General features: G+C 45.9%; 1 protein-coding gene across 1 annotated transcript in view; it reads right to left on the bottom strand.

Moving 5' to 3' along the window:
- CCDC90B (coiled-coil domain containing 90B) overlaps positions 1 to 19,010 on the bottom strand; it is a 62,976-nt gene that overhangs the window by 881 nt on the left and 43,085 nt on the right. The window contains exons 4-8 of the mRNA XM_069759336.1: positions 16,395 to 16,496; positions 15,126 to 15,167; positions 13,755 to 13,826; positions 10,886 to 10,939; positions 8,261 to 8,375 (exon numbers count right to left, since the gene is read on the bottom strand). Coding sequence (XP_069615437.1) covers positions 8,261 to 8,375; positions 10,886 to 10,939; positions 13,755 to 13,826; positions 15,126 to 15,167; positions 16,395 to 16,496 — 385 coding nt within the window. The remainder of the gene's footprint in view (positions 1 to 8,260; positions 8,376 to 10,885; positions 10,940 to 13,754; positions 13,827 to 15,125; positions 15,168 to 16,394; positions 16,497 to 19,010) is intronic.

Here is a 19,010-nt window from a genome sequence, read left to right as displayed (position 1 = left end):
TTGTGTTCGCTAACTGTGTTAGAAGGCTAATGGATGGTTAGAATACCCTTGAAAACCCTTGTGCAAGTATGTTAGCACAGCTGAAAACAGTTTGGCTGATTAGAGGACCTATAAACCTGACCTTCCTTTGAACTAGTTGAGAATCTGGAGCATTACATTTGTTGGTTCCATTTAACTCTCAAATTGGCCAGAAAAAAAAGAACTTTCATGTGAAACTCGACAGTCTATTCTTGCTCTTAGAATTGAAGGCTATTCCATGCGAGAAATTGCCAAAAAAAATGAACATTTCCTACAACGGTGTGTACTACTCCCTTCAGAGGAGAGCACAAACAGGCTCTAACCAGAGTAGAAAGAAGTGGGAGGCCGCGCTGCACAACTGAGCAACAACACAAGTACATTAGAGTCTGTAGTTTGAGAAATCGACGCCTCACAGGTCCTCAACTGGCAGCTTCATTAAATGGTACACGCAAAACGCCAGTGTCAACGTCTACAGTGAAGAGGTGACTCCGGGATGCTGGCCTTCAGGGCAGAGTGGCAAAGAAAATAGAATTAGACTTACCGGTAATTTGGTTTCTAGGAACCTTCCACGACGGCATACGGAGGTTGCCTCTTTGCCCTAATGGGGAAGAGGAAATACGGAGAGGTTGAAAGGCCCTACCACCTCCCACTGACTTATAACTGAAAACTATAGCACCGGTTTACCTTGAATCCCAGATTTTTATCCAGGAGTATAGGGAGGGAATTAGCGCCGTCGTGGAAGGTTCCTAGAAACCGAATTACCGGTAAGTCTAATTCTATTTTCTCTAGTCACCTTCCACGACGGCATACGGAGGAATACCAACTAATTTGGCGCTAGGGAGGGACAACGGCCTGGAAAACTTTCCGGCTGAAGACTAAATCTTTGTTGGGCAATATGTCCAATCTATAATGTTTGGAGAAAGTATGCCAAGAAGAAGCACACGTAGCTGCCCTGCAGATCTGTTCCGCGGAGGCACCTGCTCTTTCTGCCCAGGAGACTGAAGTGGATCTGGTCGAGTGGGCCTTAATCCCCACTGGGGTTGTTTTGTTTTGAGCAAGATATGCTTCTGCTATAGCTTTCTTGATCCAGCTAGCAATAGTGCTTTTTGCTACTTTTTTCCCTTTATTTTGTCCGGAGGGATGGACAAATAGATTTTGATCAATTCTATAAGAGCTGGTTTGCTCTATGTAGTATAGTACAACATGTCTGACGTCAAGCGTATGAAAACTTTCTTCTTTTGGATTTGCTGGATTTTGGCAGAAGGAAGGTAGGACAATTTCCTGGGAGCGGTGGAATTCTGAGACTACTTTTGGAAGAAAGGAGGGGTCGAGATGTAGTACTATGGAGTCATCCCTAATAGACAAGTAGGGCTCGCTCATTGACATACTCCTACTCTTCTTGCCGAGGTTATAGCCACCAGAAAAATTGTCTTGTAAATGAGATTTTGTGGAGAACAGGAGGATAAAGGTTCAAAGGGTGGACCTGTAAGCCCCTGCAATACTACATTAAGGTCCCATAGGGGCACTAGCGATTGTGTTTTAGGGTTCATTCTGGAGGCTGACGTCATGAACCTCTTAATCCAGCGATGACCTGCCAGATCCTGGTCAAAAATAGAACTGAGGGCGGAGACCTGGACTTTTAAAGTGCTAGGCCTGAGGCCTATTTGTAAGCCTTTTTGTAGAAAATCTAGAATTTGCGATAAATTCGGATTGAGGGGATCTGGTAGCTTAGGGAGACAGAAAGGTGAATTTTTTTTCCAAACTTTATTGTATATAGCATTGGTTACTGGTTTTCTTGATTGTTGAAGTGTAGTAACTACTGAGTCTGATAGCCCTTTAGCTTTCAGCACCTGGGCTTCAGTAACCATGCCGCCAGATTCCATTTGTGAGGATCCAGGTGATGAATGGGTCCCTGTGAGAGAAGGTCGTTTCCTACTGGTAACTGGACCGGGTCGTCTACCCGTAGGTCGATAACCAGCTCCTTTTTGGCCACAACGGGGCTACCAATATAGTTGGTATTTGTTCTTCTCGGATTTTCCGTAAGACCTTTGCTAAAATTGGGATCGGTGGGAACGCATAGGCCAGGCGAAAACTCCACCTCTGGGCTAGAGCATCTACCCCTCTGGAGCTGTCCCTGGGGTTTAGGGAGAAGGCTTTGACCTGCGTGTTTTGGCGAGATGCGGAAAGGTCGATTTCTGGTAGACCCCACCTGTCTACGAGCATCTTGAAGCTCCGGTTGCTCAGGCTCCATTCTCCCGACTGTATATCCTGGCGACTCAGTCTGCCTGGGTGTTGGAAGAGCCTTTCAGGTGAACTGCCGTCAAAGACGGTAGGTATCTCTCTGCCCAGGAGCATATTCGGGTAGATATGTTCCTTAAGTTGTTGTTTTTCACACTGCCCTGGTGTCTGATGTGAGCAACTGCAGTCATATTGTCCGAATATATTCGAACGTGATGTCCCTTGATAAGTTGACCCCCTGCTAGAAGGGCCTCCTCTACAGCTTTTAGTTCTCTGCAGTTGGATGACTTCCTGCTTGTTGGCAGGTCCCAGAGTCCTTGGGAGGGAGTCTCGTTTATCATGGCTCCCCAGCCTCTCTTGCTGGCATCTGTTGTAATTGTAGTCAACGGGACCTGAGTCCAATTGACCCCTTTTTGAAGATTTTTCAGGTTTATCCACCATGCTAGGGAGGCTTTGACTCGACCCGGCGTGTGTAGTCTTTTGTTTAATGGGTTGGGATGGCCGTTCCAATTCTGAAGAATATGCGCCTGAAGGATTCTGGAGTGGGCCTGAGCCCAGGGTACTGATTGGATACAGGCTGTCATGGAACCTAGAAGAGACATGCCTTCCCTGAGCGTAGGCGATCTTATGTCTCTGAATGTCTTGACCTTTGTTACCAAGGTTAGACGGCGGTCCTCTGGAAGAAAAGACATTTGCTTTGCGGAGCTTAGGAGGACTCCCAGGAACTTCCTGGATTTGGAGGGCCGTAGCTGGGATTTCTTCAGATTCGGGACCCACCCTAGAGATGTTAGAGCATTGAGAGTCTTCGATACATGAGACTCCAGTATCGCTTTGGTGGAGGCTACCATTAGCAGGTCGTCCAGGTAAGGCACTATATAGACGCCTTGATTCCGGATAAAGGATACTACCTCCGCCATTATCTTGGAAAAAAACTCTTGGTGCAGAGGAGAGGAGATTCCAAATGGAAGGACGTTGAATTGATAATGTTCTATCAGACATTCCCTTTGTACCGCAAACTTGAGATATTTTCGGTGTTTTGGGTGAATCGGAATATGAAAGTATGCATCCTTTAGGTCGATAGTCAACATGAAGGAGTGAGGACTTATCAAAGGAATGGCAGTTTTTACCAATTCCATTTTGAACCTTCGGTATTTCACATGCTGGTTGAGTCCTTTCAGATTTATGAGGATACGAAACTCGCCTGAAGGTTTGGGAACCAGAAATAGTCGGGATTAATGTCCCAGACCTCATTCTGATTCCGGAACTCGAGATATCACATTTGATTTTGTTAAATCTCTGAGACCTGCTAGCAATATTGTTTGGTCTCTTAGGGAGGGAAGGGAGGTGACCTTTAGACCCAGTGGAGGGGAGGAAATTAACTCTATTAACAGGCCCTCATTGAGGACCCAGGGGCAACTGGTGATATTTTGCCACTGATGGAAAAAAAATTGCGAGTCCCCCCCCCACCGGGTCGAAGTCACCGCTTTTCCTATTGGGACTGCTGTTGTTGGGGGATAAGGATATTTTTCCCTCCGCCCTTTGGATAGCTCCACCTCCCAGACTTGCCTTTTCCTCTTTGAGAGGTTTGGGGCTGTGAGGGACGAAAAAACCTTTTCTTAGGGGTTTTTTGTTCTGGAAGAGCTTTTTTCTTATCTGTTGACTTTTCCAAGATTTCATCTAGAGAAGGCCCAAAGACATAGTCACCTTTAAATGGTATAGCACATAATTTGGCTTTGGAGGTGATATCCCCAGACCACACCTTGAGCCAAAGAGCTCTTCTAGCTGAATTAGTTGTTACTAGAGATCTAGGATTTTTTTCAATAGACTTTCGATTTTCCTGTCCGTTGGATCCTTCAGCTGTGAGGAATCTTCAAATGGAAGGGCTGTTCTTTTTGCAACTCTTGGCACTTGTGAGTCAACCTTTGGAATGTCCCATTTGACTGAATCCCCTTCTAAGGGGAACTTGTGCTTTATCTCAGAGGGAATGCCAAGGCGTTTTTCTGGCAGTTCCCACTCTTGATTAATCACGTCAGTTACCGGGAATCCTACACGTTTCCCCTTGGTTATTCCACCAAACATCTGGTCCTGAATGGACTGTGGTTCTGACTCCTCCTCCAGCCTCAATCCAATCCGAGGAAAACAGATATTTTCTGGTTCCAGAGGTTAAGGGAGACATGGGTTCCTCCCGTCTACCTGAGGATGAGGCATAGGAGAGGTCTGATTCAGACTCAGAATCCTCAACCTGAATCTTTCTTTTCTTTGCTGGAGAAAGTGGTGGTGGTGGTGGAGGGGTAAAGGCCGCCAGGGAAGACTGCACCTCTTGCTTAACTAGCGAGCGGATTTCTTCCAAGAGGAAGCCTGCTCTGCTCTATTTTGTCAGTACATGATTGGCAGAGTTTTTTATCCCATAACGAGGGCAATTTAATATTGCAGATGGCACATTTTTACTTTATAGAAATTTTAGGGGGTAGACTTATCTCCCTGGAACGAGAGGGAGAGTAGTGTCAGATAAACAAAAAAAAAACAAGATTATCTGTCTAAGGATCCCCATCCCTGCAACACTTACTGTGGCAGGGGCAGCGCTGGGCTCTCCAGGCGCAGGGCAGGTATTGCCGTCCATCAGGACAGTCTTAGGCTACGTTCACATTTGCGGTGCGTCGGGCGCAACCACGGCGACGCATGCGCCCCTATATTTAACATGGGGGCGCATGGACATGCGTTGTGTTGCGTTTTGTGACGCATGCGTTTTTTGGGTGCAAGCGTCAGGGCGCAGAGGACGCAGCAAGTTGCATTTTTTTTGCGCTATAAAAATAAACGCATGCGTCACAAAACGCAGCGTTTTGCATGCGTTTTTGCGTGCGTTGCGTCGCCGACGCAGCACACAACAACGCAAATGTGAACGTAGCCTTACCTGCAACGTTTTCAGGCAGGTTTTATACCGGATAGTAGGTCCCTGCCCCCAGTGAAAGTTAGTTCCCTCCTCCCCTCCTGGTCCTGGGGTAGAGGAACGGCGTCCTGCACGAGGCGCCGCCGGCGGAAGTGCTGCGATCAGCAGCAGATGAAACCGGAAGTGACGCGCGCGATCACTTCCTGGACGCCGGCAGAGCGCGCAGAGGGAGAGGAGAGCTCAGAGAGGACTCTGGTCGGGATCACTGGCCTGCTTTACCCTCGAGGGGGTGCGGGAAGGCCAGGAGGAGGTCCCGAGGACACCGCAGAGCGGAGCGACGCGAGCAGCAAGAAGGGGGAGGCGAGACACGACCCATGCTGCCCGGCTTTTAGCAGAGGCAAAGCCCAGTCAGGTCCTGTAGTCGCCGGCCATCACAGCGCACGGAACCTCTCTCTGTCCCATGGGGAACAGGAAAGACACTGGCAAGTGGGAGGTGGGAGAGCCTTTTAACCTCTCCGTATTTCCTGTTCCCCATTAGGGCAAAGAGGCAACATCCGTATGCCGTCGTGGAGGGTGACTAGAGAAAAAGCCATATCTGAGACTGGCTAATAAAAGGAAAAGATTAATATGGGCAAAAGAACACAGACATTGGACAGAGGAAGATTGGAGAAAACTGTTATGGACAGACAAATCCAAGTTTGAGGTGTTTGGATTACACAGAAGAACATTTGTGAGACGCAGAATAGCTGAAAATATGCTGGAAGAGTGTGACGCCATCTGTCAAGCATGGTGGAGGTCATGTGATGGTCTGGGGTTGCTTTTGTGCTGGTAAAGTGGGAGATTTGCACAAGACAAAAGGGATTTTGAATAAGGAAGGCTATCACTCCATTATGTAAAGCCATGCCATAACTTGTGGATAGCGCTTGATTGGAGCCAGTTTCATCCTACAACAGGACAGTGACCTAAAGCACACCTCTAAATTATGCAAGAACTATTTAGGGATGAAGGCGGCAGCTGGTATCTATCTGTAATGGAGTGGCCAGCACAGTCACCAGATCTCAGCCCCATTGAGCTGTTGTGGGAGCAGCTTGATCGTATGGTGCAAAAAGTGTCCATCAAGCCAAACCAACTTGTGGAGAGGCTTCTGGAAGCATGGGGGGAAATTTCTCCAGATTACCTCAGCAAATTAACTGCTAGAATGCCAAAGGTCTGCAATGCTGAAATTGATGCAAATTGAGCAAAGATTGAAGGAGAAAATTATTATTTCAAATAAAAATCTTTTTTTCGTACCTTGTCAATGTCTGGACTAGATTTTACATTCATTTGGCAACTCATTGGATTCATAAAAGTATGAGATTTCATGGAAAACACAAAATTGTCTGCGCTACCCTAAACTTTGGAACGGTAGTGTGTATATTAAACCTTTTCCGTTTTAGGACAATTAGGATTACCAGAATTATTAATATTTGCCAAATGACAGAATTAGAGAGAGAATGTTTAAGGCATTTTTATTACTTACTGCAAAGTCAAAAGTTTCCTTCCATTTCATTAGTATTTGGTACCATTGCCCTTAAACTGAATGACTTGGGTTACACGTTTGGGATTTCCTTCCTCAAGCTTCTCACAATAGTTGGTTGGAATTTGGGCCGATTCCTCCTGACAAAACTGGTGTCACTGATCCAGGTTTGTAGGTCGCTTTGCTCGCATCGGCCTTTTCAGCTTTGCCCATACATTTTCAATAGGAGTGAGATCAGGGCTTTGTGATGGCCGCTCCAAAACATTCCAATTTGGCAGTATGCTTCGGGTCATTGTCCATTTGGAAGACCCATTTCCGCCCAAGCTTTAACTCCCTGGCTGATGTGTTGAGATGTTTCTTCAGTATTGCCAGATAATCTTTTCATCTCTTCATGATGCCATCTATTTTGTGAAGTGCACCAATCCCTCCTGCAGCAAAACAACCGCACAACAAGATGCAGCCACCAACGTGTTTCACAGTTGGGATGGTGTTCTTAGGCTTCCAAGCGTCTCCCTTTTTCATGCAAACATAGATGGTCATTATGCCCAAAAAGCTCAATTTTAGTTTCATCAGATCATAGGACATGTCTCCAAAAATTAATATATTGGTTCCTGTGTACATTTGCAACCATTAATCTGCCTTTTTTATTTCTTATGGAGTAATGGCTTCTTCCTGGCAGAGTGGCCTTTCAGTCCATGTTGATACAGTACGCGTTTCACTGTGGATATTGACACAATCTTACCAGCTTCCGTCATCATCTTCACAAGGTCTTTTGCTTTTGTCCTTGGGTTGATATGCACATGTCGGACCAAAGCACGTTCATCTCTGGGACACAGAACTCGTCTCCTTCCTGAGCGGTATGATGACTGAACATTCCCATCTTGTTTATACTTGTGTATAATTGTTTGTACAGATGAACGAGGCACCTTCAGGTATCTTGTAATTGTACCAAAGGATGAGCCAGACTTGTGCAAGTCCACTATTCTCTTCCTGATATCTTGGCCGATTTCCCATGATGCTACACAAAGAAGCAGTGTGTTTCAGGTGTGCATTAAAAAAACAACCACAGGTGTGTCTCTAATTAACTCAGATGTTTCCAAAAACCTATCAGAAACTTCCAAACACATGACATCATCATATGGGCAGTCCAGAATTGTTTAAAGGCATAGTAGTCTTAGCGTATGTAAACATTTGACTTTGCACCAAGTAATAAAAATGATTTAAATCATTCTCTCATTATTCTGGCATTTGGCAAATATTAATAATTATGGTAATCCTAATTGGCCTAAAACAGGAAAGGTTTATTCTGATTGTGTGTCAGATATTGAGGAAAACCTGCAGATGGGTCTCTTTATATAGTGGATGGAAACTTCTGGTATATATATATATATATATATATATATATATATATATATATATATATATATATATATATATATATATATATATATATATAGTGCAAAAATATAGAATTAGCCATGGTGGAAAGGGTTAAAGCTGGGTTGAACAGAACACAATGCAGCAAGTGTTGTCATAGGGACACAAGCATAAAGAAGCCGTGCTGAGCACCCGTGATCCAATCCCCGAGATGTGACACTCACCGGCGAGGTAGCGGATGGTGTCCAGCTTATGTGACTCCATCAGAGTCTTCAAGGAGGCGATATCGATATCTATCTTCTTATTGATCTCCGTGATGGCGCCGTCCGTGGACATGTTCTACAGGGAAAGACTCGTTCAGTACACGAGGAGGAACAGAGCGGCCCGTTACCCCAGAGAGCACCGCTCTGTACCATAACATGGTCTCTAATGACTGCAGCTTAAAAGAGAAGGTGTCATCACAAAGTATCTCAAAATCAGATTACTATGGTAAAGGGGGTTGTCCACCACTACTGGGGGTCCTATTCTTACCTGTACCTCATTTAACATAATATAGACCTCCCCACAGCGCCGCTCCTCTGTGTGACATCGTGATTCCTGGCTGACACTCCACAACGTTATAGCATGTGACCACTGCAACAAATCAATGTCCGCTAATCGGCTGCAGCGGTCACTTAACATAACAGACAACTCTTTCAATTTTCACACCGGCTACGAGGTATAATATTAGGCTCATACTCCCTGTTCTTTACTGAAGACATTTCAGCAGTTTCATTATCATTACAGATATGGGTACACTGACTGATAACACAGTAGCCAGCAATCACAATAGGTGATATCACAGCTCACCACCTCCTCCTCCTGTACAATGACTGATAACACCTCTATATACAGTAGATAACATGGGATCCACCATTCACAATAGGTGATGTCACAGCTCACTTCCTCCTGTACAATGACTGATAACACCTCTATATATAGTAGATAACACAGGATCCACCATTCACAATAGGTGATGTCACAGCTCACTTCCTCCTGTACAATGACTGATAACACCTCTATATATAGTAGATAACACAGGATCCACCATTCACAATAGGTGATGTCACAGCTCACCTCCTCCTGTACAGTGACTGATAACACCTCTATTTACAGTAGATAAAACAGGATCCACCATTCACAATAGGTGATGTCACAGCTCACCTCCTCCTCCTGTACAATGACTGATAACACCTCTATATACAGTAGATAACATGGGATCCACCATTCACAATAGGTGATATCACAGCTCACCTCCTCCTCCTGTACAATGACTGATAACACCTCTATATACAGTAGATAACATGGGATCCACCATTCACAATAGGTGATGTCACAGCTCACTTCCTCCTGTACAATGACTGATAACACCTCTATATATAGTAGATAACACAGGATCCACCATTCACAATAGGTGATGTCACAGCTCACTTCCTCCTGTACAATGACTGATAACACCTCTATATATAGTAGATAACACAGGATCCACCATTCACAATAGGTGATGTCACAGCTCACCTCCTCCTGTACAGTGACTGATAACACCTCTATTTACAGTAGATAAAACAGGATCCACCATTCACAATAGGTGATGTCACAGCTCACCTCCTCCTCCTGTACAATGACTGATAACACCTCTATATACAGTAGATAACATGGGATCCACCATTCACAATAGGTGATGTCACAGCTCACCTCCTCCTCTTCCTGTACAGTGACTGACAACACCTCTATATACAGTAGATAACATGGGATCCACCAGTCAAAATAGGTGATGTCACAGCTCACCTCCACCTCCTCCTGTACAAAGACTGATAACACCTCTATATACAGTAGATAACACAGGATCCACCATTCACAATAGGTGATGTCACAGCTCACCTCCTCCTCCTGTACAATGACTGATAACACCTCTATATACAGTAGATAACACAGGATCCACCATTAACAATAGGTAATGTCACAGCTCACCTCCACTTCCTCCTGTACAATGACTGATAACACCTCTATATACAGTAGATAACACAGGATCCACCATTCACAATAGATGATGTCACAGCTCCCCTCCTCCTCCTCCTGTACAATGACTGATAACACCTCTATATACAGTAGATAACACAGGATCCACCATTCACAATAGGTGATGTCACAGCTCACCTCCTCCACATTCACTCAGGCTGAGATTGAGGTAAATAATCTCCAGCAATTACAATACAATAGGGAATGGTACAAAAGAAAGAAATAGCCACCATTGACCTCAAGTCCCCCGCTGTTGCCACCGCCCTGGTGGTCTACGCCAGTACTGCAGTGGTGATGTCCCTTCCATCATTCACATCATTCAGTGGTCACCTGACATAGATGGACATCACCGATCCTGCAGTGGAGACTACGGGAGTGATGGTGCTGGTAGAGCGGAGGTTCGGTGAGTAAGCAGCGGCTGATCTCACTGCTCCATTGCAACTTTTGAAAAATCTCAAGCAAAAATCACAACCTTAAAAAGTGGTTCTCTGCCGCCAATTCCCTCCGGATCAGCAGGTGAGGCGATGATGGCGTCGCCCGATACCCGATGTGATGTGTGCGCCATCACCGGGTGTTCAGGTCCGATGCACGGGGACCAGCAGGATGGGGGCAGCACAGACCCCGGAGAAAGGTTGTATTGACCGTTTACCAAGGAGGAAGTAAGAACTGGTGTGACTGCGGGCTGTGATATGTCAGGGCCGGCCTGCAGGGGGCGCCGTCTACAAGCAGGTTATATTCTACAGACACAGAAGGTATGGGGCATAAACCACAGCGTCATCGCACAGCGTCACCTTCTTATGGAACTCAGTGCTCGCCTCCATCAGCTTCTTCTCCTGTTCTGTGAACTGCAGGAAAGAATCAACAGAAAGAAGAAGCGTCAGGATGAGGGGGGCATCACCGACACAATCTGGGGGCTATAAGATGTCATCATCCTGTACCCCGAGTGTCATCATCCTGCACCCCGAGTGTCATCATCCTGCACCCCGAGTGTCATCATCCTGCACCCCGAGTGTCATCATCCTGCACCCCGAGTGTCATTATCCTGTACCCCGAGTGTCATTATCCTGTACCCCGAGTGTCATTATCCTGTACCCCGAGTGTCATTATCCTGTACCCCGAGTGTCAGTGTCATTATCCTGTACCCCGAGTGTCATTATCCTGTACCCCGAGTGTCATTATCCTGTACCCCGAGTGTCATTATCCTGTACCCCGAGTGTCATTATCCTGTACCCCGAGTGTCATTATCCTGTACCCCGAGTGTCATTATCCTGTACCCCGAGTGTCATTATCCTGTACCCCGAGTGTCATTATCCTGTACCCCGAGTGTCATCATCCTGCACCCCGAGTGTCATCATCCTGCACCCCGAGTGTCATCATCCTGCACCCCGAGTGTCATCATCCTGTACCCCGAGTGTCATTATCCTGTACCCCGAGTGTCATTATCCTGCACCCCGAGTGTCAGTGTCATTATCCTGCACCCCGAGTGTCAGTGTCATTATCCTGTACCCCGAGTGTCAGTGTCATTATCCTGTACCCCGAGTGTCAGTGTCATTATCCTGTACCCCGAGTGTCAGTGTCATCATCCTGTACCCCGAGTGTCAGTGTCATTATCCTGTACCCCGAGTGTCAGTGTCATTATCCTGTACCCCGAGTGTCAGTGTCATTATCCTGTACCCCGAGTATCAGTGTCATTATCCTGTACCCCCAGTGTCAGTGTCATTATCCTGTACCCCGAGTGTCAGTGTCATTATCCTGTACCCCGAGTGTCAGTGTCATTATCCTGTACCCCGAGTATCAGTGTCATTATCCTGTACCCCGAGTATCAGTGTCATTATCCTGTACCCCGAGTGTTATTGTCATTATCCTGTACCCCGAGTGTCAGTGTCATTATCCTGTACCCCGAGTGTCAGTGTCATTATCCTGTACCCCGAGTGTCAGTGTCATTATCCTGTACCCCGAGTGTCAGTGTCATTATCCTGTACCCCGAGTGTCATTATCCTGTACCCCGAGTGTCATTATCCTGTACCCCGAGTGTCATTATCCTGCACCCCGAGTGTCATTATCCTGTACCCCGAGTGTCAGTGTCATCATCCTGTACCCCGAGTGTCAGTGTCATCATCCTGTACCCCGAGTGTCAGTGTCATTATCCTGTACCCCGAGTGTCAGTGTCATTATCCTGTACCCCGAGTGTCATTATCCTGTACCCCGAGTGTCATTATCCTGTACCCCGAGTGTCATCATCCTGTACCCCGAGTGTCATCATCCTGTACCCCGAGTGTCAGTGTCATCATCCTGTACCCCGAGTGTCAGTGTCATCATCCTGTACCCCGAGTGTCAGTGTCATTATCCTGTACCCCGAGTGTCAGTGTCATTATCCTGTACCCCGAGTGTCAGTGTCATTATCCTGTACCCCGAGTGTCAGTGTCATCATCCTGTACCCCGAGTGTCAGTGTCATTATCCTGTACCCCGAGTGTCAGTGTCATTATCCTGTACCCCGAGTGTCAGTGTCATCATCCTGTACCCCGAGTGTCAGTGTCATTATCCTGTACCCCGAGTGTCAGTGTCATCATCCTGTACCCCGAGTGTCAGTGTCATTATCCTGTACCCCGAGTGTCAGTGTCATCATCCTGTACCCCGAGTGTCAGTGTCATCATCCTGTACCCCGAGTATCGGTGCCATTATCCTGTACCCCGAGTGTCATTATCCTGTACCCCGAGTGTCATTATCCTGTACCCCGAGTGTCAGTGTCATTATCCTGTACCCCGAGTGTCATTATCCTGTACCCCGAGTGTCATCATCCTGTACCCCGAGTGTCAGTGTCATTATCCTGTACCCCGAGTGTCAGTGTCATTATCCTGTCCCCCGAGTGTCAGTGTCATTATCCTGTACCCTGAGTGTCATTATCCTGTACCCCGAGTGTCAGTGTCATTATCCTGTACCCCGAGTGTCAGTGTCATTATCCTGTACCCCGAGTGTCATTATCCTGTACCCCGAGTGTCAGTGTCATTATCCTGCACCCCGAGTGTCATTATCCTGTACCCCGAGTGTCAGTGTCATTATCCTGTACCCCGAGTGTCAGTGTCATTATCCTGTACCCCGAGTATCGGTGCCATTATCCTGTACCCCGAGTGTCATTATCCTGTACCCCGAGTGTCATTATCCTGTACCCCGAGTGTCATTATCCTGTACCCCGAGTGTCAGTGTCATTATCCTGTACCCCGAGTGTCATTATCCTGTACCCCGAGTGTCATTATCCTGTACCCCGAGTGTCAGTGTCATTATCCTGTACCCCGAGTGTCAGTGTCATTATCCTGTACCCCGAGTGTCATTATCCTGTACCCCGAGTGTCATTATCCTGTACCCCGAGTGTCATTATCCTGTACCCCGAGTGTCATTATCCTGTACCCCGAGTGTCATTATCCTGTACCCCGAGTGTCAGCGTCATTATCCTGTACCCCGAGTGTCATTATCCTGTACCCCGAGTGTCAGCGTAATTATCCTGTATCCACAGTGTCACGATCCTACATCACACAGCTGCTTCCACCTCTATTGTCTTCCTGCTTTATCTGCCCATTACACGCAGCACTTCTGCAGGCTGTCACTTCCCCGTATCGGCCAGCAGGTGGCAGCACAGTCCCGCACCATCGGCCGGCTCTTACCATGTCGGTGAGGCGGCTCCTCTCCAGGTTGATGTCCAGCTTCGTGTCAGCGCGGATCTGATTTGTTTCATTCTTAAATTCCAAACGATATAAAATATACAGCGTGAGTAACGTATAGTACAGTATACACCGTTGGGAGCAGAGGCCTGTGCCCCCTCCACATTACTCCACAGGGGCTTTCCTTGTGCTCTGGGCACAGTCATGGGGGACAGAAGAGTCTTCCCCCAAACTGTTCCCACAGAGCTGAAGCTACAACTGTCCACAATGTCTTGTGCTGAAGATTAAGATTTCCCATCACTGGAGCTGAGGGTCCGAGGCCGCCCCCTGATAACAGCCCATAGAATTACCCTCCTCCACCATCTGTACAGGGGGCACAATGCAGTCAGGGGGGAACGTCCTCCTGGAATCACCAAACCCAGACTCCTCCATCAGACGCAGATAGAGCAGTGTGATCCGTCACTGCACAGAACACGTCTCCTCCAGAGTCCAGTATTGGCGGCTTTACACCACTGCATCCGACGCTCGGCATTGTGCTTGGTGATGTACGGCTGCAGATATTATCCACCAAGGAAAAGGAGGAACAAGGGGCTGGATGTTCTACACTGGGGGTGAGGGGCCGGATGCTCTACACTGGGGGTGAGGGGCCGGATATTATACACTGGGGGTGAGGGGCCGGATGTTCTACACTGGGGGCGAGGGGCCGGATATTATACACTGGGGGTGAGGGGCCGGATGTTATACACTGGGGGTGAGGGGCCGGATGCTCTACACTGGGGGTGAGGGGCCGGATATTATACACTGGGGGTGAGGGGCCGGATGTTCTACACTGGGGGCGAGGGGCCGGATATTATACACTGGGGGTGAGGGGCCGGATGTTATACACTGGGGGTGAGGGGCCGGATGTTCTACACTGGGGGTGAGGGGCCGGATGTTCTACACTGGGGGTGAGGGTCCGGATGTTCTACACTGGGGGTGAGGGGCCGGATATTATACACTGGGGGTGAGGGGCCGGATGTTATACACTGGGGGTGAGGGGCCGGATGCTCTACACTGGGGGTGAGGGGCCGGATATTATACACTGGGGGTGAGGGGCCGGATGTTCTACACTGGGGGTGAGGGGCCGGATATTATACACTGGGGGTGAGGGGCCGGATGTTATACACTGGGGGTGAGGGTCCGGATATTATACACTGGGGGTGAGGGGCCGGATATTATACACTGGGGGTGAGTAGCACATCAGTTTTTTTTAATGCTGCTCTGGAGGTGACTGGAGACGAATGCTATACGCGGCACATGGGACGCTATTTTACCATTCAGGACGCGGATTTATTTGTTGGTCATGCACTATGGGAGATGTCGGCCATCACTCACCTGCAGATGCTGTCTGACGTGACCGATTTCAATCTTCATTTTCTAAAATGCAAAAAGACAGAATCTAAATAAACCTTCACCTCCGACATAATCTGTATAAAGTATGTGACCCCCTATGTATCGTCTCAGCAAAATACATTTCTCCCCCCCCAGCCCTGCTGGGACAATCCTTCCGGTGATCTCCTTTATAAGGACCTTGTCACGCCCGACCTTCAATCCTGCGCAGTCCTCTATACAAACCAACTACAATGACGCCGCGGATTTTTGCTCCTTGGTATTTGGCGACATTAAAATGCTTCATTATCATCCACAATAGACCACAGCACATAAGTATGTGCCCCCTCACGATCCTGGACTTTAGAGAAATGTCAGACGGAGACATTGAGTCTTTTCAAAAAGGCAAAAAACGCCCAAATGCCACGCCGTGATTCGCATGATATTTCCATAATATTACACGCGGGTGATTGGGTAAGAAGTAACTTAAAGGGCGCAGGCAAATACATTTCTTTTCTACCTGGTGTAAACGCCGCTGTTTTCCTGAATCCGGCATCACTTTCCTTTTGTTCCTGCGCCTTTCCGTTCCTAAGATATGGCCCTTTTTTCACTCAAAAAAAAAAAGCTAGCCTTTTTAGCCAAGTGGGTGTGGTTCTCAAGAAAACAACCCCGAAGAAGAGTTTAAGACCACACCCACTTGTCTTAAAGGACTAGCTTTTCATAAATACATAGATGGCGATATCTCGGAGCAGGAGCAAAAAAAAAAAACATTGCCAATTCAGGAGAACAGCGGCATTTACGGCAGGTAAAAATAATATATATTTACGACAGGTGACAGCTCCGGATGCTGAGTGTTAACCATTAAAAGGGAAAGTATCATCAGAAAATGACCTATTGTTTAAATCAGCTTTTAATACAATTTTTTTTTTCTAATGCCATGTCACAATCTTTTTTGTAATATCTTGCAGTTCTCACAGCGGCCACTGGGGCTTTTTTTAGACACTAACTTCCTGTTATTACAGGAAATGCACATGAACATCAGCAGCAATGAATAGGCGGAGCTTATATTTTGTATTGAAGCATCTAATGAGCGTTTTTTTTTTTTTATATATAATGCATAATCCCGATTTCGGAAAATAGGTAATTTTTTGACTACACATTCCCTTTAAATATCTGACTGGCTGCTATTAATAAGTATATAACAAGCCAAAGGCAACATCTGTATCCAGTCGGTATGTCCTCCCACTGACCAATATACGTGCACGTCTTCCATACCTCATTCTCCGCCCTTAGCGTTGCAAATTCGCTTTTCTCCAGAATCACCATGTCTTTCCGTATGGAGTCCAGGTGCGCCATGATCTGCTGGAGGGTGATTTCCTACAGGGGAAAACGAGAGCGTGGTGTAACGGGGCAAACCATTTATATCTATTGAAAAAAAATGTCGCCAAAATTTTCACAAAGGTTTGGCAACGTAAATGCCTTGGTTTTGCAAAAAAAAATTGTGGCCAAAACGCATGAGCTGACCGTGACATGGTTCACTGCCCTAAATCCTGTGTCATGTACGGACCGTAGACACGGATATCCTTCACCAATATCACCCATGCCAACTGCTGAATGCCAAAGTAAGCGCAGGAACATTTCTTCAGGTTATCACCCCTGACACTGATATCTGACTACTAAACAACCTGTGATGAGCCAGGGTAGGGATTAAATGCAGGAACATTTCTTCAGGTTGTCACCCCTGACACTGATATCTGACTATTAAACAATCTCCGATGAGCCAGGATGTGGATTAGATGGAGGAACATTTCTTCAGGTTATCACCCGTGACACTGATATCTGACTATTAAACAATCTCCGATGAGCCAGGATGTGGATTAGATGCAGGAACATTTCTTCATGTTATCACCCCTGACACTGATATCTGACTATTGAACAACTCCGATGAGCCAGGATGTGGATTAGATGCAGGAACATTTCTTCAGGTTATCACCCCTGACATTGATGTCTCACTACTAAACAACTCCGATGAGCCAGGGTGTGGATGAGATGCCGGAACATTTCTTCAGGTTATCACCCCTGACACTGATATCTGACTACTAAACAACCTCCGATGAGCCAGGATGTGGATTAGATGCCGGAACATTTCTTCAGGTTATCACCCCTGACACTGATATCTGACTACTAAACAATCTCCGATGAGCCAGGATGTGGATTAGATGCAGGAACATTTCTTCAGGTTATCACCCCTGACACTGATATCTGACTATTAAACAATTCCGATGAGCCAGGATGTGGATTAGATACAGGAACATTTCTTCAGGTTTTCACCCCTGACACTGATATCTGACTACTAAACAATCTCCGATGAGCCAGGGTTTGGACTAGATGCCGGAACATTTCTTCAGGTTATCACCCTTGACACTGATATCTCACTATTAAACAATCTCCGATGAGTCAGGGTTTGGACTAGATGCCGGAACATTTCTTCAGGTTATCACCCCTGACACTGATATCTCACTATTAAACAATCTCCAATGAGCCAGGGTGGGGATTAGATGCAGGGACATCTTTTCAGGTTATCACCCCTATAAGCAGACCCCAGAAAAGTTCTACACACTGAAATGTTAATGATTCATTAGGTTTTATGCTGTCAGTGCAAAAAAAAAAAAAAAACTCTGCGATTTTTTGATACTCAATTTTTTTTTTTTTTTTTTTTAAACTAGACAAATCTGCCTCATTCAAGAAGAGAAACAGGAACTTTTCTTCAGATTATTAAACCAGGCAACTTAACTCTCCTCTGTACAACCACTGGTGATCAAATTGCAAATCTCAGTCTCTTCTGCCGTCACTTCCCCTTTAATCGTGGATGCCCCTATTAAAATTCTGCCCTCCTTTAAATAGGCCATAAGATATTCAGCCCTGTGTGGTCTGACTTTTATTCTTTACAAAAACTATGAATTTCTTTATTGTGTGATGGATGTCTGACAGGCGGCAAAATAAAATGACAGAATCCATTATGCTGCGATCATAAAATATCAGAACGTGCGAAGACTAATCATACGACGCTGACAAAAAAAAAAATAAAAAAAAATTGTCATATAAATTTGACGCGACGTTCAATCTGTTTACACGCGGCATCATCTCATATGGACGAATAATGGACGACAGCGGCGAATAATCAGGGAGAACGTATCAGTGTATTCTGTGCCGTATAAAATATGTAAGACTCTCCTGGAATCAGGAGTAAAAGAAGTGAATAAAACCTTCTCTTCTGTCTCATCAATCACTCAGAAAGAGCACACAAGGCAAAGAACATCACAGTTAATAGTGAAAACAAAGCTGCTCCTATGTACAAGAATATAACTACTATAATACTGCTCCTATGTACAAGAATATAATTACTATAATACTGCTCCTATGTACAAGAATATAACTACTATAATACTGCCCCCTATGTACAAGACTATAACTACTATAATACTGCCCCTATGTACAAGAATATAACTACTATAATACTGCTCCTATGTACAAGAATATAACTACTATAATACTGCCCCTATGTACAAGAATATAACTACTATAATACTGCTCCTATGTACAAGAATATAACTACTATAATACTGCCCCTATGTACAAGAATATAACTACTATAATACTGCTCCTATGTACAAGAATATAACTACTATAATACTGCCCCTATGTACAAGAATATAACTACTATAATACTGCTCCTATGTACAGGAATATAACTACTATAATACTGCTCCTATGTACAAGATTATAACACTATAACACTGCCCCTATGTACAAGAATATAACTACTATAATACTGCTCCTATGTACAAGAATATAACTACTATAATACTGCCCCTATGTACAAGAATATAA

This window comes from Ranitomeya imitator, chromosome 3, assembly GCF_032444005.1.
Source record: "Ranitomeya imitator isolate aRanImi1 chromosome 3, aRanImi1.pri, whole genome shotgun sequence".
NCBI lineage: Eukaryota > Metazoa > Chordata > Amphibia > Anura > Dendrobatidae > Ranitomeya > Ranitomeya imitator.
Note: the sequence above shows the minus strand (reverse complement) of the source record. Positions and strands in the feature narration are given on the sequence as shown.